The following is a 22,782-nucleotide window of genomic DNA, read 5'->3' on the forward strand; positions in this document are numbered from 1 at the left end:
GGATCCTCTGTGAAGTTCAGAACAAGCTGTCAGCGAAGGCGACAAACAGGTGGCCACTGCAGTCTTAGTGCTGCTTTGTTACTGAACATTTCCCATCCGAACACCCCCTCACCACAAACACTGCCAGAACTCTCTGAAGAGACAGTGGTTGGCATCACCCTTCCTCTAGAAAATGTTGGGTGTCTGCTACATTAAACTCAACACAACATTAAAGGAAAAGGAGAGAAAGAGCTCTGGTGAAAAGAAGGAAACAAAATAACCTCATGCTACTACAGAGCAATGCCTTTTCCTGTTTTATTTTGGATAATTCTTCACAAAGTTGGACTCACATCATGTTTATCCATCTCCCCAGATGCCAAAGCAGATTTGAAAGTTTTTTTGATTATCAGAGTCGGCCAGAATACTTCCCACAAAAGAGAAACAGAAAGTTTGGTAGCATTAAAAAAATTAAATGGAACCATCTTCAAAACAACAGCTTTTCAGCAATGCGTAACTTTTCACAGCCTGTGACAGAGTGAAAAAGCACTGTAGACAAACTGGTGTGCTTTACAACCTGCCCCTCAGACACACCTGCTGCTTTAAATACAGGTTTGAAGTTGACAGAGGTAAATCTTATTACCTGACCAAAATGGCAATATCTGAAGTGTTGAAGTCAGTTGGCCAGACTGCAATTCATAGGTTTACTTTTATATAGCATTGCAAAGTTTGAGAAAATAACAAAATTGTGTTTTTTCAAAGATGTGAAGAACATTATGCATATGTGACAGATGGATCCGTGAACTGGAAAATCTCCTCATCATACAAATCTTCTGGCAGTTTTTCATCTCCATCAGCAAAAAATGTAGGGAACGGAGGGTTTTTATTGCAGTCCTTGTAAGTAGGCAATTTGCTATCTTTGACCTAAAAAGTAGGAGAAGGAAGGGTGGTGTTAATAAATCTTCCCAAAGCCTTTCAGACAGAGATACACTAGAAAGTAAAGAAATCACCTTGCATGCAGAAGAAAAAATCCACGCATGTTCACATTACACTTGTTTATCTGAAGAATTCCATGTATAATAATCAGTTATTTTAATATCAGTCCTGGCTATTGAATTTAACCCTTTGTATCTGTCACTAAGGAGCTTTTGAAAAAACCCAATAAAACAAAAAACCCAAAGAGAATTTTTGCTTGTATCATACTGAATCAAAACCTACTCTCATGAATTCATTGCTCAATATTTTAAAATGTCATTGAAACAAATGTAAGTATGGCTTCTTTAAACTGTTTATATCCCACAGTACTTTCCTACATGACATATCAAGTTATATTATGCAGTGTAATCACCTCTTCAACAACCAAGACATGCTTCCGTATTTACGATACAAACTAATTATGGCAACTAATTTTGCAAAGATATGTGCATGTGTGGTACTCAGTCCCTCCAGCTACTGCAGAGCTGTTCAGTGACTGCAGCGTTAAGCATCTAAAATTCTTCACCCAGGAATCAGTACCCAAGTTTGTAGAACGCGAGCCTTTAAGAAAGTTCATTTCCAAGATCTGTAGTACTACAGAGAAGTAACTTTCCTTTACTGACCTCTCTACATGTAAAAAGATTTAAAATCTAGCCCCTGAAACTCCAATCTCTGAAGAAAATTAGTAGCTAGAATTATCAGCAAAAAGCAGTTTGTCTGTGGTAGAAGATAGAAAGCTGGTATCTCTGAAGAAAAAAAGAGAGCTACAAATTCTCAAGCGGTGAAATTTTATTTAAAATGAAATTATTCATTTCTATATTGTTACCTATAATCTTCCTCCTGAGCTGTAATAATCCCTTTCAGCCACTATACTCAAGTGGGTTAAAAAAAAAAAAGTACAAACAGATTAAACAGAATTTTATTATAGAGAAGATAAGATCTTCCTCTTATTTTTTTGGTGGGCTTTTAAAGAACAGGAAGCTTGTTCTTACTTGGTTGGACAAAAACCTTACATAAGACAATTGTGATTTATGCCAGAAATTAAATAAAACAATTTTATGCCCACTGACAGTTCTGTTCTGACAGCACTATATTTACCAGATTCATATCTGCTATTACTTGAGCCTTTCCCAAAGTCCACCAGGATTCCTGCAGATGAAGCGCACAATAAATTTGACTTAAACTTCAGCTGCTGAAAAACTGTTTTGTTTTGTTTTTCCCCTGAGGAAGTTGCAACAGTTTTCTAACTGCAGGCTTGATAAACAAAAGAAAACCTTTTACTAAGAATGAGGGGGTGAAGGGCTCCACACGTGTTGGTTAGGATGGCTACTTAGCTTTTCAGTACATCATTCCTCTTCTACCAGACACCTCCCTATTAAAAGTGTTCTCTATTCACTTGTAAACTGCCATGCACAAATACTAAAGTACCTGTAGCCTGGGTAGACGGCAATTTTCACGACATATCTACACGGAATAAACCAGGCTGAGGTCCAAGTCCAAAGACCTTTGCTGCAACAGTTCCAGCAGCAGCGAGTTCAGCCAGATAGGTTCAGCAGTGCCATCTGAACTGCTGAGGCTGAGAAGTCATCCTTCCCTTTCAATACAGGGCTGTTTCTTTTTCCATACGAAAACACGTTTTAATAACTTCAGCAGTTACCTATTATTTCCCTTGCCCCTTTCTCTTTTTTTCCCTAATCCTATTACACATCATAAGCCTTCTTTGTCAACAGTAAAAACCCCCATGGTCTCTACATAAGTTACAATAACATTAGAGAGATGAGAATAAATAATTTTATTTCTGATAACTTACTTATTTCATATGTATATTATTAAAATGTTTTCCATGTGTACTTTTTTGTCATTTTGGATTATTCTCATAATGAAATAACATGTGCTTTTACATACAGACTGTGTTATTACAGTTTTGGACACCTGGAAAGTGAAAGGAATTTAATTTTTTTTCCTTTTCTTAAAACAACTTCTTATCACAGGACTCAGGATTAAGACATCTACTCTTAACTGAAGGCAAACCCAACTGCCTCATCTTTGTCCTGTATTAGTTCTTCTAAATAAATGTAAGATATCTGTTCAGCTTTAACATTGCATTTTACATATTAATGTCAAGTGGCATTTTGCAGATAGTGCCTCTTGTGCGATAAGAAGAATTCTTAAAGTAGATTTTTATGAAACATTTTCAACAGACCATTGCTGCTGTCAGAGGAGTACAATACTATTTCATTTTGCCCCTTCCAAACTCCTCAGAAGCTTGACAGATCCCAGAAGCACAAGCCACATCTGATGTTAACATTATTTTCTTCTGATATGCTCTTTCTTTTGATTGGTATAATTGACACAGTATTTCTTTTGACTGGTGAAAACTACAGCTCTCCTTCCATCTTTTTCTACATTCACCGCTTTCAAATGCAATTTAAGTTCTACTTCTGAAGCACCATCTTAGAGCTTCAATACCAAACTGAATGAACACACCTCTTTCTCCCTTCTAAATTCCAAAAGTTGTTAGACAGATTATTATTATTCCTATCAAAAGGAAGAACTCAATTAACTTACATCTGAAAGCACCTATTAGCAACTGAAACCATGTAACAGTTGTTCTGGTCTCAGCTGGGATAGAGTTAGTTTTATTTCTAGTGATTGCTGAGTTTCAAATTTGGTATGAAAGGAATGTCAATAATGCATATTGGTGTAGTTATTGCTAGGTGATGTTTATACTATTCAAGGACTTTTTTTCAGCTTCCCATAGACGCTGAGAAGGAGCACAGACAGAACAATGGAATCGCCGGTGAAATATTCCATACCATAGACGTCACACTCTATATATAAACGGGGGTTGGCCAGGGAGCAGGGATCCACGATCACTGCTCAGGTCAAGCTGGGCAACCAATTCACCAAGCAGTGAGAGTGACTTGTGTCTTGTATATTCTTTTGCCATTATTATTATTATTATTTTCCATTGCTGTTCTATTAAACTGTCTTTATCTCAACCCACGAGGTTTTTTCCCCCCTTTCCCCTCCTTTTCTCCCTACACTACAGCTCCAAAACTTGATTCTTAGGGGTCCCTTCCAACTTGAGATATTCTATGAAAACAATGCCTCACAGCAAAGAATATAAAAGTGTACCAAATAACATTTCACTTTCTTCCTTCCCAATTATTTGAAGTTCATAAAGTATTTCTTACATTCTATGCTGAAACTGCATTACAAGCAATTGATTTGGTAAGCTTTTACAGTAAGACTGTACAAATTAACATGCAATCTTCTCTCATAACTGCTTTTAAGCCCTAAGAAAAAAATGATGTCTACAAGTCAAAATCTTAGACATGACATCGTTAAACTTTCAACAAGTATTTTTCTGCAGGTTTCCTGCTAATATAAATCCAATGTGATTACAATGGACAGCACTGATCCCACTCAATATACTATTAAAAAAAAAAAGAAAAAAAAAAGAGGAACACTATGACATCAGAATAAGTTTTAATGCTATGTGTTACTAAAATCCTGTGAATTAAGCTCTCACACACAGAAGGAATCGGGCTGAGCACCCAACTGGTTATTACAATCCATAAAAGCATTCACTATATAACTCAATGTAACATAAACACTTGGCTTGGTTAACTACTTTATTAATACTGCTATATATTATAGTACACTATACTATAGATAGATAATGTATATATACTACAGTACATTCTCTGTGAAGTTTTGTATTGAGAAAAATACTAGAGAAAGCTGATATTGGAGCTGGTTGGGATTTTGTCACTAAACCTTTAAAACAGTCATATGGGGTTTTGCAGACACTTAATAAACCGCACAGAGGCATGTCCCATATATTGACAGCGTAACAGGTAGTATAAACAAATAAAAATTCAGAAACCTATCAGCACGAAGTACTTAATATGGTCTTAAACAAGCATCAAAACTTGATGCTTAAATCACAACTCACATTTGCAGTTTAACAGGGCTTCAGGCTGTGTTAGCAACCACAGCAAAGAATGCAAGTTGTTTGGTAAACAGGAAAATGTGTTTAAATATACACAATGTTAGAAATTATCTCCTCAGGTATTATACATTCCCTACTTCAGCTCTTTCTGAAGCTAGGCAGAAAATTGAATTCAAGAACCATTTCTGACCAGCCTTCATCTTCAAAAAACCCAACAAAAAAACCTTAAAAAAACTACCTTCACACGACTCTATCATGGGGTGTGAAGTCCCAGACAGGAAACAGGAAAGATGTCAAGGCATGCCACTATATCTGCATGTCCCTATTTTGAGCTCAGCACACCCAAACTCTGGCATCAGCAGTTAGAAACACAGACAGTAATGTTGGCAAGTGTTATACAAGATAAGTAGGATGCAAACTATTACAGACTTTTCTACGGGTTACATAGATTTGCCAGAATTTCTGCTTTCACTACAAGTGATATATTCAAAGGGATCAACATTTTATGTCCTAAGAAAATCAGATGCCTTAAAATTAGGACAGGTATAAAACATTATCCAATACAAACTATAACATCTTATGATATACCATATTACAGTATCCCCTCCATTAAAAAGCACCTGTTTAAAAAGGGAACTAGTCTTGTGCTTCTCTCGTGAATGACAGAAGAGTTAACTTCACTTGTGAGAGAAATTGAGTCATAAGCTCCCAAAAGAAAAAACTATTAGCTTTTTTTCTAGAGGATCAACACAATGGATGGTAACTCTAGGCCTTGTAATCTAAGAGGTTACACCAAGAGAAACAGGTATTACCCGAGTTGGGCTATCGCGATAGGCGCAACACAATAATTTACAGATGCTCACTCTGCAATGTTGCTCTTGTAACAGAAAAACTCCATGTATTCCAGCATAGCGCTGAAGTTTCTTAATTTTATGAGACCTTGTCATTGAGAAAGAAATCTATGCTAAAGTAAGCTTTTTTGATTAGTTTTACAGTTGGCTGGAAGCATTACTTATGTCAGTTATTTACCGGCATGCTTCAGTGTGCAATATCAAATGAAAACTGATTCCTAATTAAACCGGGAATCCATCAATCCTACTAATGTGCACTTTTTCTGCTGAAAATGAAACTTGAAAAATTTACGTGCTTCATCTCAGTCTGGATACATTGCTGATGCACTAAGTTTCCAAAAATACATAACATACAAAATAAATAAATGCTTCAAGGTAGACTGTGGTTTTAATGGTTACCAAGCAACACAGAGTGGGTACTGAACACCAATGCCTTCCTCTTAGAGATACACGAGAGAAAAGTATTACGTGATATTCCACTTTTTGAGCTCAAAGACAGAGAGATCCGCATCCCCTAGACATTAGTCCTACCTAATTATAGGCAGGCATTTAGTGGAATGAACAGTAATTATGAACACTAATATCCCATAATTTCTCTCCCCAGCTACAGATCCAAACAGATACGCAACAATGCATAGGATGTCGAAGTCTATATCCAACATGAAAACACCCTGGAAGAAAAGCATAAGACACAAACTAAAAACACTACAGATGAGTGCAGCAAGATTAAACAGAGCAAAACCCCTCAGAAATTAGAGAACACATACCAAATAGTATTGCTTCGCATGCTTTTTTAATTAAAGCTTTCTCTACTCTTCAGAGATGTATTTGAAAATATAAGGGGAGATTATTTTTTTTTAATTAATACATGTAATTCCTGTGGCTTATGGAAGAAAAATAACAAAATGGATTCACCAGCTCGAAGAACTGAAATGAACTGTTGCTGACTACATACTCTCTCCACACACCAAATATGCAAGTGGAAACAATTTTTTTCAAATCTATTTCCTAATAGTAATAATACCAACTCCTGTATCTTCATCTCAAAGCAGGATTATTTATTATTAAAAAGCCGTGAAAGTCTGATTGTGAAGTACTTTGATCGAGATCTTTCAAATATTGTATTAAGTTACTCAAAGAGCTCTAAGGGATGAAATCCCTTATTCTTCCCATGGATCCTCAACCCTCATTTCTAATAACAGAATTGGCTGCAATTCTGCAATGTGCACGCCAAAATGCATACTTGAAGATACTCGGGACTTCTAAATTGTAGGTAACTATGACTTGGAACATTTTCATACAAAGGTAACTTCCAAATACAATTAATACAGATTCTACATCTTGTAGACCTCACGTACAAGACTTAGTAAAGCAGTCAAAAATGTCCATTCTGCCACTTAGTTAATAATTATAATTGATTAAGTTTACCTGAAAAAAACCCAAAACCATAATGGAGCGAGTCCAGCGAAGGGCAACTAAGATGATTAAGGGATTGGAGCATCTGCCTTATGAGGAAAGGGACTCTCTAGTCTGGAGAAGAGAAGGCTGAGGGGAGACCCTATTATGGCATACAAGTATCTAAAGGGTGGGTTGAAGGAGGATGGAGCCAGGCTCTTTTCAATGGTTCCAAGTGACAGGACGAGGGGCAATGGGCACAAGTTAGAACATAGGAAGTTCCGTTCAAATACATGGAAAAACTTCTTTACGGTGAGGGTGAGAGAGCACTGGCACAGGCTGCCCACGGAGGTTGTGGAGTCCCCTTCTCTGGAGATTTTCAAGACCCGCCTGGATGCAGTCCTGAGTAATGTGCTCTTGGAAATCCTGCTTTAGCAGGGGAGTTGGACTAGATGATCTCTAGAGGTCCCTTCCGACTCTGAAAACTCCGTGATTCCGTGATCATCCATGGTGAATGGATTGAACAGAAATCAGCCCTGGACATCGCAAGCACTTAACTGGTATGCAACAGACTGCCATGGCAATCAAAGTCCATTATCCTCTTCACATCACAGACATCAACACTGTTGTTTTACTGCTGATGCTCAGACAGCTTGGCCCAGCAGCCTCCTGTTAATGAAGTTGCTGACTATGGCAGTATGGCTGCCTCAAGGATCTTTTTCAACTAAAAGCAGGTCTGCTTTCAGAACAAAATCAGTAAATCCAAGGTGGCAAGGGGGATGCTTTCCAGCCTAAGCAAGAGTAATGTCTGAGTAAAGAAAATGAGAAGGTGGAAGTGACCCAATCACGAGAGAAAGCAAGTAACACTTCCAGTAGGTTCTTCTCCAAGTGGAAGTGCGCAGTGTCTGACCAGCAAGGGGACATAAATTTGTTTAAATGAGATCTTCAGAGTGTACATAAGAATGTGTGGTATTAATACACATAGCTTTGCTTTTAAAAACAGTTTATATTACAGGTGTTTAATAAACATTTGTTTTCTTAGCTCACTTAAAAATCAAAAAAATGAATTTACCGAGTCTAGTCAGAATAGAAGTTATGAGCTGGCAGAAGTACGTACTGCATTCAGAGTCTCAGTGGCTTCATAAAATGTTGTATCATTGCAGAGACGACATCTGAGACACTTACATGCAGTTGCCACTGAACCATGTAAGTGTGGATTTTAACAGCATGACTAGGAGAACAAGATGTACAACCTTTTGCAACGATTAGCTCTTGCTTAAGAGTACTATTAAGATCAAAGAATAAAATCTGGGCATCAAGCATTACTCATTTTTTCAGCTAAATTATGTACCTTGTATACATACGTTATAATTTTAAAATAACATCCTACAACAAATTCACACTTAATTAAACCTCAGACTAACATATAGCAATCAGGTTCATAGCACAGGATTAGAAAAAATACTTAGAACACAGTTGAAGAAAAGGTCATTCAGTCTGATACATGGATAAAAAGCCAGTCAAACTACAGTCTTAATTCTATGTCACTGATGTCATGCCTAGTAATTTTGCAGAAATGATCCTGAAAACATCCTGGGAGAGAAATGTGTAATGTATTCTCCAGGCTTGGGCTGGATATTATAACCAAAGCAGTTTAGAGATACCTCGCTCATTAAAAAAGGCCTTATTTCCAATGAGATAAACACAAAACCAAATTTCATTTTTCTGTGTGTAAAACACCTATTTGAAAGCTAGCATTGCTTAATTAATGCCCAGTAACTGCCGAGTTCTGTTCCACAACTAGGAAATACATAACAGAAACTGGATGCCCATAGTAAAATATACAAAATAAACTAGTTAAAAGTACCTGAACTTTCTGAACTCTGTTTGTTTTTTTTTTTCAAGAATTGGATCATTTAAATCCCTAGAATGCTTATGAAGATATAAAAATATATATCAGATATATAGGTATACATACAACAAAATCTTTATAATCACTCATCATAAAGATGCTTGATACCCTGTAATCTATTAAGTCAGAAAGGAATCAACACATGTGCAGAATGTACCTAAATAAAAAGAAAAGGCTATTTTGAAAATAAACCTTAAAAGTACTTTTCTTGCTTTGATGTGGATTATTTACATTGTTAGAACCCATATCGGACTCTTCATTGTTTCAGGATTGTCTGTGAAAAACTGAAACAATTTCCATAAAAACTGAAATGAATTCTGTAGAATGCCACAGAAATTAACACCCACACATTGATACTGATTGCACAGGGAACTCATTCACATCATTATTGTGAGCTCCAGCTGTCTCCTCCTGTTCCTCAACTGCGCCTTGGAAAGGTAACTGCTACTGTGTTTGGGAATGCTTTGCATTACCTTTAAAGCAGTAGTTGCTGTGTATTTCTGTTCACGAATACAGCCCTTACATAATATTCTGGAAATCTCACCACCATGCTATTGACTTAGGTTAGTGTTAAAAGGGGCTGGACCTAGCCCCGAGACGCTTACCGCAGAGTTACAGCAACTGTGTTGGTTTATCGTATGCTACATGGGTGTGCACAACCCCAGCGCAAAGCTAAGAACGAGCCGTTTAGAGTAAGTAGCGACCCACTGCCCCTATTAATTGCCCTCTTTTACAGAGCTGATCCTACTGTCCTGTAATTGTTCAATAGTACAAGATGGGACTCTGAAGAAATGAAGACTGTGTTCCACCAATGTTTTTCCTTTTGTAAGAAGAGAGTTGGAGAGAGCTAGGGAGTCACTAATACCAGTAAGTTGCAACTAGCAAACATACCTTCACTAGACAATTTGTGTGACCTGGAACAGACCCATTTACATAAATAATGTCATGTTTTGTGTTGATCCTCCACACCTAGAAGACAGAAAAAATGCAGACATTGAGCTTGTTTTAGAGACTATTTCCAGTTTTACAAACAGTAGTCCAGCAAAGCACAACCTGGTTAAGTGGAGGTGGTACTCTGGGGAAGAAGAATGTTCTGCACAGGCCTAAACTTGCCACAAAATTCAGTCGCATGCTCCTCTTCGCTTTCTAATATAGCAGTCTGTTAAACAGTTGTAAAGGGCTTGTGACCAGGCTATATTTGGTAAGGCAGCTCTTTGTTCACCATCACACCAACCCAAGCTCCCAAGTCTCTTTTACCTCTAGCAGCAACAGCTGTTGAAAAACATCACACCTGACAAATTAAAACAAATATGCTCACACAAATGTTACTGTGACCATTTGTTAATTTTTTAATTCTATGAGGTGCTCAACAGAACATGCACATTTTCTGTTACATTAGTTTTAGTTAGCAGAGAGAACCTTTTTTTGCAAACTAGATGTTAATATGCTTTTTGTGGAAACTGCAGAGGTTGCCTTCAGAGATGAAGAATAGTTGTTCTAATAGTCCAGGAATTGTTGCAGCTATGTATACACCAGAATCTAGACAGAAACTATAATCCCCTCTTTGCACACGAAGTGAAGGACCATGTTAGGACTTCAGAAAACTCAGAATTGGGTTGGGTTTGAACAAGTAAAATAGGCATGAAAACACTAACTGAAGACCTGATTGCTTTCCCGCTTCAAAGGCAGAAGTTAAGGGACATGGTGAAAAACACATGAGATGTGGAAGTATCTCCTGAAATCCCAGTTCCCAGGGTATACATATGCACAGGGAGTTCAGATAACTTATTTGTAACCCACAACAAGACAGGAGCACACATTTGCTGCTCTTGTCTTTCCAGCTTGCTTACTTGAAGATGCTCCTGTCTTGATTCTGACAGAAACGACAGAGAGTACACCAACACAAGGCTACATGACCAAGTCCATTCGTAGGCAATGCAACCACCTCATACACATTCTAGTATACTCAGAACTCACCTTTAATCCAAAAGATGTCCTATAGATGTTACCCATTTTACCAGGCATTTTCTTGCCGCGATAAACTTTGGCAGCTTTCTAGATAAAAACAGGGCCAAAAAAATCATGTAACTGCAAGAGGTACACTTACAAACTCAAGAGAAGCATCAAAGAAAATATGCTGGTATTTCGCATGTTGAAAATAACGAAAATATCTAATATTGATTAGCATTTTAAATACCTGGAGGTTAGGTATTACTCTACACGTTATCTGAAATACTTGACGTCAATCATAGAATTGCTATAAATACCGTTATATCAAAAAAGTAATTCTAAGCTTTGCTTAATACTTAATGTGTATAGATTCAGAGCAAAATCTGCCCTCATCCCATACTATCGCTTTGTGAAAATCAAGAAAAGTTGGGTTTTTTTCTAAAAACACTGTCAACACAAGACTCTTACCTACATCACACTTTAGCAACTGGAAACTTGCCTAAACTACTTGTGGATGCTACCACAGAGGTCCAGAGCAGTCCTGCCAAAATGAAGATACACTGTAGCTTGTCCCCTCTCCCTAATCCATTAATTTTACAGATTTTTTTAAAGCATGTATTTTTGAGAACAGAATTTTTAATTACATTCCCTGCTATTGCTTAGTTTCTGTATCCCATTTTTGTTTGGCTGGGTGTAACCTGGACAACAACGGCAGAAAAGGCAAGGCAGTAGTAAATGCAATGATTTTCAGTTCTACAGTATTATCAAGGGATTTGTTTCAGTTTCCTGCACTGCTCTACTATTCATTAATAATGTTGTGGGTTTTTTTTAAACCTGTGTGAAAATTATGATTTCAGGAAATCAGCTGCAATAAAATTCAAGGGACAAGATTCTGTACTGAACAACACAGGATTACAAAAATGTCTGAGGTGGTCAACACTACACTGAAAAATACAATTCAAGGCATCGTTTTTCACCTACTGCATCCTTTCACCTTGTTTCCTTTTCATCATACCTAATTCCAATACTATTGCCCAATCTATGTATTTTGTGAAATTACATCCAGTGTTACTGCTTAGGAAATTCTAACTTAGAGAAAAGTAAAGAGGGGTTATTTTGGAATGATGAATGCCATCTGCTAAAACCAAGTGTTGTATGTTCACAGATTTACGTTCTTCAGAGAAAAGTGCAAGGTTTAGAATTCATTTTCCAGCTGAAATGAAGGACTATAAATCAGTACTGTACACTTTTACAATCTCAATTACTCTAACTTCATTGGCTGGTGCCTTTTTGCCTATTCTCTTAAGATTTATTAATATTTTTTAATTTTTATTTTAATTTCTCTAAGAACATTTCAGAGGATTCAGTTTCTGTACTGTGATTCAGTTGGTCTTAATTCAGTATAACAAAGCTAGTTTGCAAACAGCCCTCTTAGTTCAGCCTAAACATCATGCAACCTTTATAGGGACAAAGTTTTAAATGAATCTGTTCCAAGAGCTTTTAAACTAACATTATTTATAGTTTGAAACTTAAAAATATTACTCTGTACTCTGCTTAAAAACGCTTAGAAGCCAACAAACTATTTTGGGTATTGAAGAGTTCATTAACCAGCTACACAAGCCAGGCAAGGTGATAAAAGCAATCAAGGTTCCACAGAATAGTGCAATATCTGCAGTGTAAAATAACAGGTACATCCTTTCCAATCTATAAATGCTGTGGTAAAAGATTCTTAGAACTCTCTTTGAAGTATTAAGACTATTTCTCTCTATACTACAAAATACCACAATTTGCTCAGTTAAAATATGTTTCCTCATTTACCAGCAATACAGAATATTCATAAGTAGAGCCATAAGAGAACGACTGTCTGCATTGCTCATTATACTGGTTTCTGAACTTCCTTTGATTCTCTGCCACCACAGAGTAGATGATAACAACCAGTTATTGTGAAATTGTTCATTTTTAGTAAGCAGTTCTAAAAATACTGAAGAATGTTTAAACAGGAAATAAGAATCCTCACATTGGTAGATATTGCTCCAGGCCGTCTGTGAGTTTTCGTCTGGCCGTGGCTCGCAGGCTGACCTTTAAATCCCCACCTTTTCATGACACCTTGAAATCCTTTACCAATTCTGAAAAGAAAAATAATTAAGAAACAAACCTGAGTTAGTCAGACTTAAGGTTTCTAGCAATAACCAATAATTTCAGTCAGGGTCATAATCTTTTTACCTTTAGGAAAGCTCAGCAGAGAGAAGAACATATTTAAAAAAAAAAATCTGTATTTTATACCATAAACATATTCTAGTGCAATACTTAAATGTTGCTTTACAGAATACAAAGCACTAGAAGAGAGTCAAGTAGGCAAAAAGACGAACATAAGCTGTTTCTTGCTGTGATGGTCCGCAATACATGGTACCATACTGAAGCTTTCACCAAGTGGACACCAGTACAAACAAACAAAACAACCAAAAAAACCCAAATAAAAAGCAACTGTGTAAAAACACATACCAAAACTTAATGACAGGCCCTAAGCATCAAGAGAGGAAAGAGATGGCTGCTTAGACGAGCATAAAAATAAACCAAGGAACATTTCTTTTCCAAACTACAATAAACTCATCTCTTGAAAAAGTTTTATGTGTAGTGAAAACACTGAACTCTCTTCATCTGTACTCATCTGACAAATAAGGTCTAAAACACAATAACAAATAAAACATATTTTCAGAGTCTATGCCTTACTCTTTGAGGCATATGATAGTATTACTGGCTTTGGAGTTCTCCGTTTACTGCAGGGATGTGGAAGTAGAAGGGACTCCATAGGAAAAATTGCCTCACCACTGCCCAAAATAAAAGCTGATTAAAGCGTGTGTTTAAACTGGGACTGTCTGTTTCCAAAAGGAAAAGTCTGACCACAGGGTTTATGGCTGCACTGATTATTTAATTAATTTAACAAGATGATCCTTTTCCTCCAATTTACAGAAATCCTTTCTCTGCTAATGCACTTTGCAACGTCACAGTCCAATTAGTTCAAACAGAACTTTCTGGCCAAACACAGGAAAATAAAATCGGGTTATGAGCATGCACACAGAATGCCGTATATAAGTACATTTTGCTGACTCCCCTGATCAGGAAAGAACTACCATTAAAAACCAGAGGAAATAACTGAATGCGGACAACACCAACATTCACAAAAACTGGCTGGCCTAGATGCCTAGAGCAGGTCAAACTACAAGCCACAGAACTGTAATCAAACAAGACTTGTGCAATCACAGTGTCCGTCTCTTGGTTTTCCCCTTCCCTGATCAGAATTTAGCAGTCAATTCCAGTTAAATTTGGCACAGAAGACAAGACACGTAATTGTTTGAAATCAAAATTATTGGTTAGAAAGTCCTGATTTTTTTTTTTCTTTGCTCCTTTCCTGCAACTAAGCAAAGAAATGCTAGAACATCATTAAAGTAGTGATCTGTTCCTCTGGCTTGCCAGCTGGCCAGTCGTGCAAGTGCTTGCCACCAGCAAGAGTCTTTTCAGGCCAGCAGACAGGGATGCAACACTGGGATATGGAGAGGGTCAGGGCCACGAGATGGAGCTGAAGGCACCCGCGGGAGGGAGGACCAGGGTTACCTGGAATCAGGAACGCGAGACTGAAAATTAAAGGATGCAAGGCTTTGTTACACCACTTTCTCACAAATCATCTTATTTTAAAAGCTTGCGGTAATGAATAGCAATAGTTGTAAAAAAACAGTTTGAAAAATAGTCACGCTTTAACAGAGGCTCAAAATTTCTCTTTTTCTGCAGATTGTTAAGGGAGATTAGTAACTTCAAAACACAGCAGAAACTGAACTATAGGAAAACTTGTAGCTGTTCTGCCAAAATGCTATCTTTTCTTTAAAACTTCCTACTATTGGCCACGTTTTCCAAGTAGACCTCTGGCATCTCTAGCTGGAAGATAGAATTAGCAAACTCTTCGAAACCAACTGCAAGTGGGTCACGTAACAACAGCTGTGCAGTTACCAGAGCAAGCAGACTGGGGGCATGGTTAATTCCTTAGCTGCAGAAATGTACTTGCAAGTCAGAGAAAACCACACAACCATTGAAAACGATCATTTCAAAAGAAAACAGTATTGTCAACTTTAATCAAGTAGCATAAATCCCTGATGTCATGAAACCACTTCAATATTTCATTGATTGCTCATTTTTAGACATGAACAATTTAGAATACTGTAAATTGTACTTTTTAATAAAATACAAAAATATAAAAAATAGTATTTGTAAGAGGTACGTTTTGAAAAAAAAAAAAAAAAAAGGTTTACTTCATCACATACTGTAAGGTATCTTCAAGAAGAAGCAACTATATTACAAGATAGAGTTCCTAGGGTTTAACAACTTATGCAACAGACTACGCTCATCTACTTTTTGGTCCTTCCAATCACACATGTATTTTCCAGTGAACAAAGACTTAGACTTTACAATACTGAAGCCTTAGGAAATTTATAGAAAGGCCAGACTAAAAAAGAGCACTCTGGTGCTCTGAAATATCTGGCTAACGTCAAGGAAAGGTATCTCAATGCTGACATTAGGGTATGTCATAATGCACAATGGTTTATTATCTACCAAGGTTCTTTCATCATAATTCAATAATTTTTTACAATAGTTTGATTTTTTTATTTGCAAAGACCTGGTTGAAGGTCTCTGAATTACCTAGAAATACACTTCATCTTATGATTTTTTGAACATTAATTTTCTATTTAACTTGACTCACTCACCATCACGATTGAAAATAAAAACAAGTTTTTATTAAGAAGAAGCTACAGTTTTATTTCTTTAAAAGAATAAACAATGTATAATGTTCCTTAAACACATATCAAGATGAAAAACAATTACACTTGTTAATTTCAAATTGCTTAATCGCCCTCTTCACCCTTCTTAAAAATTACTAGGTGTGAATGCACTCAGTAAGTATCACCAATAAAATACAAGAAAAATAATTCCTGAAACTAAACCTAAACCAATATTTTGCAAAAGTGAATGACACAGAATAATCGCCCAAAAGTAAGTAATAAAAGATCCGGTATTAAGTCTTGAGAGTTCATTTCCAACAAATATTTCATAACACTAAATTAATGTGAGCTAGCCAACTCAGAAGATTAAAATATCTAGTTATCACATACGTAATACATACTATTTTATGTATACAATATGTTTATGTACTACTTTTTGCATACTATATACTCTATGCTATGTAATTTCACATTAGCCAACATATGCATAAATGATACCAACCAAGCATGTGCCTCTCCTGGAGTTACTTTTCTTATGATGATCTGCATCACAATTTCATTTAAAAATGCATCAGAAGAATCCCTGATTCCACCCCCCCCAAAGTCTTAACTACTGACATCCCAATACATCTTGTTCATTGAAATCTGAAATCTTTAAAAAGAAACACAATACAATTCTAATTTAGAACAAACTCAAACATGCATAAGAGGTACAATTCCAAAATCTCTTAATAGGTATAGTACTGACAACTTCAGATAGACAAATATTAATGTTTTTTGAACATAAGTGGGATCTTAATCCATAACCATATATTAACTAAACAGAATTGGTATCTAGATTCCACTCTGAAAGAATCAAGTTATGTGTGCGGTATCTGAGATACAACAATCAAGAACCTATATTGAAGCAGAATGTTTGTCATCCTACTTACACTGTTGCAACTTCTTGCTAAGACATCTTCTACTTGTCTTGGCTAAAATCAAGGACTATATATTTTTGTTCTGACAACAGTAACATTAAACACCACATTGGAACAAAAAAAACCATGCACAAGACTTATCTTTATTAGATGATATGAATATGAATAATGCCACTTGATATGAATAATGCCACTGTTCTTGAATACATGGAATTTAGTCACTTAGTTTACTTAGCTTTGCTGAAGCATGATTACCTGAGTCCCAGAAAGGAATCTCAGGCAGCAATGATATCATAGAATCATAGAATTGTCTAGGTTGGAAGAGACCCTTGGGATCATCGAATCCAACCATCTACCCTACTCTACAAAGTTCTCCCCTACACCATATCCCCCAACACCACATCTAAACGTCTCCTGAACACATCCAGGGATGGTGACTCAACCACCTCCCTGGGCAGTCTATTCCAATACCCAACCACTCTTTCTGTGAAAAATTGTTTCCTAATGTTCAGTCTAAATCTACCCTGTTTGAGCTTGAAGACATTCCCTCTTGTTCTGTCATTAATTACCTGTGAGAAGAGACCAGCACCAACCTCTCTACAGTGCCCTTTCAAATAGTTGTAGACAGTGATGAGGTATCCTCTCAGCCTCCTCCTCCTCAAACTAAACAGTCCCAGCTCCTTCAATCGCTCTTCATATGATTTGTTTGCTAGGCCCTTCACCAGCTTCGTTGCTCTCCTCTGCACTCGCTCCAGCACCTCAATATCTCTGTTGTATTGAGGTGCCCAAAACTGGACACAATACTTGAGGTGTGGCCTCACCAGTGCTGAGTACAGGGGCACAATCACCTCCCTACTTCTGCTGGCCACGCTATTTCTAATACAAGCCAGGATGCCATTGGCTTTCTTGGCCACCTGGGCACACTGCCGGCTCATATTCAGCCGCTTGTCAATTAGAACCCCCAGGTCTCTTTCTGCCAGGCAGCTTTCCAGCCACACCTCCCCAAGCCTGTAGCGCTGCATGGAGTTATTGTGGCCCAAGTGCAGGACCTGGCACTTGCCCTTGTTGAAACTCATACCATTGATGTTGGCCCAGTGATCCAATCTATCCAAGTCTCTCTGTAGAGCTTCCCAATCCTCCTGGGAATCAACACTCCTGCTTAACTTGGTGTCATCTGCAAACTTGCTGATGATACACCCTATGTCCTTATCAAGATCATCAATAAAGACGTTGAACAGAAATGGTCCCAACACTGAGCCCTGAGGCACAACACTTGTGACCGGCCGCCAGCTGGATTTAAATCCATTGAGCACCACTCTTTGGGACCTTCCAGTCAGCCAGTGCTTGGTCCAGCAGATCATATGCTCATCCAGGCCGTGCGAAGCCAGTTTTTCCACAAGAATTGTATGGGGGACAGTCTCGAATGCTTTTCGAAAGTCCAGGTATACAATATCAGCAGCCTTTCCCTTGTCCAATATTCTGGTAATCTTGTCATAGAAGGAGATCAGGTTCGTCTGGCAGGACCTGCCTTCCATAAACCCATCCTGACTAGGCCTGATCCCCTGGCATGCAAAACTAAGACACATAAATGTTAAAAAGGAAAATAATTTTTCTGTAGAATTAAAACCAGAGTTTAATTACAACAGTTGTTCTAGTCTCACCCGCAGGAAAGCAGCTGTTCAGGTCAACCACCTAATTTTGTACAAAATCTCATTTGCCAGGTTTAATACAAGTAAAATGCCAGTGCCTAATGAGCTAACTTTCATTTAGAAAGCTACTGGAACAAAGCACTCTAATTTAGCAACAATTTAGTTTGCTGCTAACTCTTCACACTTAGCTAATTTAAAAGACTATTATTCAGATGCTGTAAAGGAAAAGGATTCCAACTATTTAGTCAAATAATTTCAGACAACTGCAGAGCATACTTTCAGGCTCAGATTACACCGTTAACATAGCAAAGCCTAAGTAAACCACTAAACACACCAGAATCACCACTTAATCCTGACACATTTCAAACAAAACTACTGTTGGCTTTTTCTTTGAAGTGGCAAAATTTCTGATCCAAAGGCTTCCCGAAACATTCATGAAATAGGTCATGAAGTGGCAGAAAAAGGAGGAATAATGCAACTCCATCTCCATACAGCTTTGCAATACCACTGTAATCCATGGTTCCACCTCTCCCCATCCCCTTGGTTAGGTCTAGTACTAGTGCAGAAGCTCCCTCCGCTGACTAGAGAGCTGGGACATGCAGCTGATCCAGCCGAAAACTAACCCAGTGAAGAATACAGATATCTCACACTGATATTTTTTTTCATGCAACTCAGGACACCAGCACCAGCGACAGAAGGTCAAGGGGAACTCCGTGGGAGTTGGGGCAGCAACCTCTACTACAGCAGCCTCAAGAGAAGCGTTTCTGGACAGTGCTATGTAAGTTAGCCCTAAGCACACTAGGGCTAAAACAGAGCAGGCCACAGGATTGCTGAAGTTTACTGCTTAAGCCTTTACACGTTCTTGAAACTTACCTCTGAAACACCAAGGAAAAGTCTTCTCATTAAAGACAGCTGTAAGACTTAAGGACTGAGCTTTTGAATTGCTGAAAGTAAGTACTAAGGAAAACATTCAGTACTAAAGAAGACTGACAGCATGCAGACACACTGCCTACTGTCAGCACTGTAAAAGCTACTCATACCGTGCTGAACAAATTACAAGACTTCAAATAAAAACAAACCGCGTACATCTTTAACTGAACCGTCTTGTGTCTGTGAAAGTGTTTTCCTTTACAGAGGTATAAATGAATCAAAACATTTCAAAAGACTTCAACAAAAACAGTTGTAAAACACCCTACACTGGTGCTCATTTTTAAGGGGCATACTTCTGATTTTTGTCTTGGTAGAAGGAAGCATACAAAAGGATATCTTGCTCATCTGGAACATTAAGAGTTAGTAAAAAATTAAAACATTCTTTATATTCCACTTTATCTCTCCTCATTAAGGTGACAGCTTTTTTTTTCTTTCCTTTTTTAAAGGAATAATTAGAATTAATCATGCTGTTAAGAACAGCACTGTTATGATCATCTGTTATGATCATCTATATGAATGATCAGTGTTTTGTCCATTAAGTAAAATTACTGACAATCTTAAAAACGTAAAGTACATGTTCAGGTAAAAATATTTCAAAAGTTTTACTAGTGGTGATAGCAAGTTTTTAGGAATTATTGGCTTTTAAGTTCGTAATGGATTGAATCAGGAAGATGGAAGTTGCAGGAGGAAGAAGAGGAAGTCAAACTGTGCTCCCTATTGTAACCCAGCACTGTATTCTTACGTACCCTTCCCAAATGCTCCTAGAACTTCGGATCTTCCAAGTGCCTACACATCACTTCTGAAAATGGGACTTCAGAGAGTAATATACAAAGGCTCATTTCAGCCTGTGGACCAAACCTCCCTGGGTTCCCTTCTTGTTCAGCGGGAGAAGCTGACTTCTCTTGACAGGGGGTTCGGAACACAAGTACAACATGAAGTACATTCTCATTTTTCCCCTACAGCGCAGTCCAAATGCTAGAGCTCAATACTGTAATCATTCTCAAGCTAACTTTTTTTGCCCTTCACTGAAGCATTTCTTGAATATTTTTGTGACATTGCGAAATCTGTACTTACAGGTACAGTAATTAAGAATGATGGACACAGCACTCTTCAAGATAATGAAAAATAACCCGCACTCAAACATGAGACTAAGCAACACTGGATGAAATTGCAGGAAATAAAGTAAAAGACCGAAATAAAAACTGAAATGTAGTCAAATAACTTAATTCTTGCACAAGAGTTAACCTAATATGATAAATGCAGCATTCCAGAGAAGTACAAATTAAGAAGAAAGCAACATTAAAAGTAGAAATCAAAAAGCAAGTTAAGTCACAGAAAAAGGTTAAAAAACATGGATATAGAAAGACTGAAATGCTTAGCTAATCCTATTGGCAGAAAAAACGATAAAAAAACCCCTGATCTTACTCTTTAGCTTAAAAATTTTTTCTTCTCCTTTTATATTAGGCACCTCTATAGTACGATTACATGTAACACGCTACCACAGTCAGCAGTACAAACAAAAAGCTAATTTCTGAAATGGGATCAAATAGAAATATCTGGAGAAAATAGATTAGAAATACTGAATTAAAAGATAGGATAGATTCACTGAACCTGGCAAGGAACCCAGTCTATTTTTAGCTTGCTAGGATTTTCAAATACATATAGGAAGATACAAATCAATACTCTGTGGCTCTTACCAGTGACGAAAAGCTTTCCTAGTTTTTGAAATACTTCTAGAAAAACAAAGCTTTTCTGCATTAACAAAGTGTGGCACTTTATCTACATAGAATGACTGTATGCCTAATGACACTGTGCTTTGCTCTGTAAACGAATTACTGTCTCTTATAGGCTGTTCACTGAATGCAATTTCGAATCAGAATGAACAATATACCAGATCTAAGTATTACATATGGAGGCTTGACATAGAAAAATACTAATTCCAGTCAATTTTTTGACCTCCTGTTCTGAATAGGGTGCCCTTATAGGTGTAGTCAGGTGTAGCTATATTAGAACCAACTACTCAGCTGTACTGATATGGTCCATTTCCCCATATATGCAAAGCGCTGTGAATAATATTAGACATTTATACGCATTACACATATGTGAGACAATTACAATGGATGATATTTCAACAAGGCCAGTTGGGTATTATCTCTATTACACAAAAACCCCCATCAAATGCAAAACATCATTGTTGTATCACAACACAACAAAACCAAACTTCACTGAAATACAGACATAGGAGTTCTCAGTTCTCTTGGGCAGTGGAAATCATGGATGTAATAGAAGAGGCATGACTAGTCTTTGCTGCAAGATGCCAGTTTTTCTTTTGACACCCTGTACCACTTGAGTTCTAATTTGGCACTCACAGTGGTCTGAGAGGAAATCATTCCTCCCACGTTAAAGTAAAAGATCATTAACCATCACTGGCAAGGAGATGAGCTGGAATATAAGAGAAAACAAAAAAGGGAATTTGACAGCTCTGTTGTCCTGCTAAATGTATTCACTATCTTTTTGCTTTTCCTTTGGTTCACAGGATACATCTCTCTTTGCATCTCTTGCATAATCAAAATTAAGCGGTTGTTCTGGGAACTGATGCCCTTCAGCATTTATTCCCCACTTCTACACACCACAGATGCTGCATTATAGACCTCTTTGCCTGTGATAAGCTTGAGCACCTCTTTCTCAAGCTGTCTGTCAAGCCCTTCCATGCTAATCATTTACGTGCAACAGACAACACAGGCAGAACCATAGCCCTAATAGTATCATTTGTTTACCTACTATGTTCAAAATCAAAAATAAGCCCCAGCAAAGAAAGATAAGATATTTTTGACCCAATGGCTGATGGACTTCTGTTTCCCACCGCTACCCTTGCAATTATATTTCAGCTTTTGTGAGCCATGAGTTCAAGCCAAAATAGAGGGGGGGGGGGGAATTCAACCAGTCTATTTGAAAGATGAACCATACATGTTAAATCATTAGGAACCTACGTTTTTGCAGTAACATCCACGAACTGCCCTGGGCGGAAGTGAGCAGCATACAAAGGAGTACCTTCAAAAGAAGAGGAGAGATCACGTTCAACTGAGTGCTGAAATCCTCAAACCACTCTGCAGTCATTACCATACAGGGTACATTACAGTCACAGGAAAGGAAACAACTTTGTTTTGATTCACATGTTATTTGTTCTTCTTTATAAACCTCACTGACTAAAATAGATGCTTTGTAGTTACTACTTAAACACATTTCTCAGTTCCTAGCCCAATTTCAGATGAGTAGGAAGGAAGGGTCGGGGCTTTACTCAGGTATGTTGCACTGAAAGAGACAGAGCCCAAAATGCTTAATTAGTTAAGACTCACAATGAACAATCTTGGCAAGAAAAGAGAACATGCCTCACTTATAGTACTAGAACTTCAGAAGGTGAAGGGTTGTTTTTTTTTTATAAAACAACCCAAAGCACTTCCCTTAAAAAATGGGCTTAAGAATAGAAAAATGTTTTG

General features: G+C 37.5%; 1 protein-coding gene across 1 annotated transcript in view; it reads right to left on the bottom strand.

The window, feature by feature from the left end:
• Positions 1–280: 280 nt before the first annotated feature.
• The window catches only part of MRPL3 (mitochondrial ribosomal protein L3), a 32,163-nt gene continuing 9,661 nt past the window's right edge, over positions 281–22,782 (bottom strand). Inside the window, exons 6-10 of the mRNA XM_082499027.1 lie at positions 22,276–22,336; positions 13,035–13,143; positions 11,045–11,122; positions 9,959–10,036; positions 281–900 (exon numbers count right to left, since the gene is read on the bottom strand). Coding sequence (XP_082355153.1) covers positions 751–900; positions 9,959–10,036; positions 11,045–11,122; positions 13,035–13,143; positions 22,276–22,336 — 476 coding nt within the window. The 3' untranslated portion in view covers positions 281–750. The remainder of the gene's footprint in view (positions 901–9,958; positions 10,037–11,044; positions 11,123–13,034; positions 13,144–22,275; positions 22,337–22,782) is intronic.

The sequence above is a fragment of the Vanellus vanellus genome (genome assembly GCF_965231255.1).
Source record: "Vanellus vanellus genome assembly, chromosome: 2".
Lineage (NCBI taxonomy): Eukaryota > Metazoa > Chordata > Aves > Charadriiformes > Charadriidae > Vanellus > Vanellus vanellus.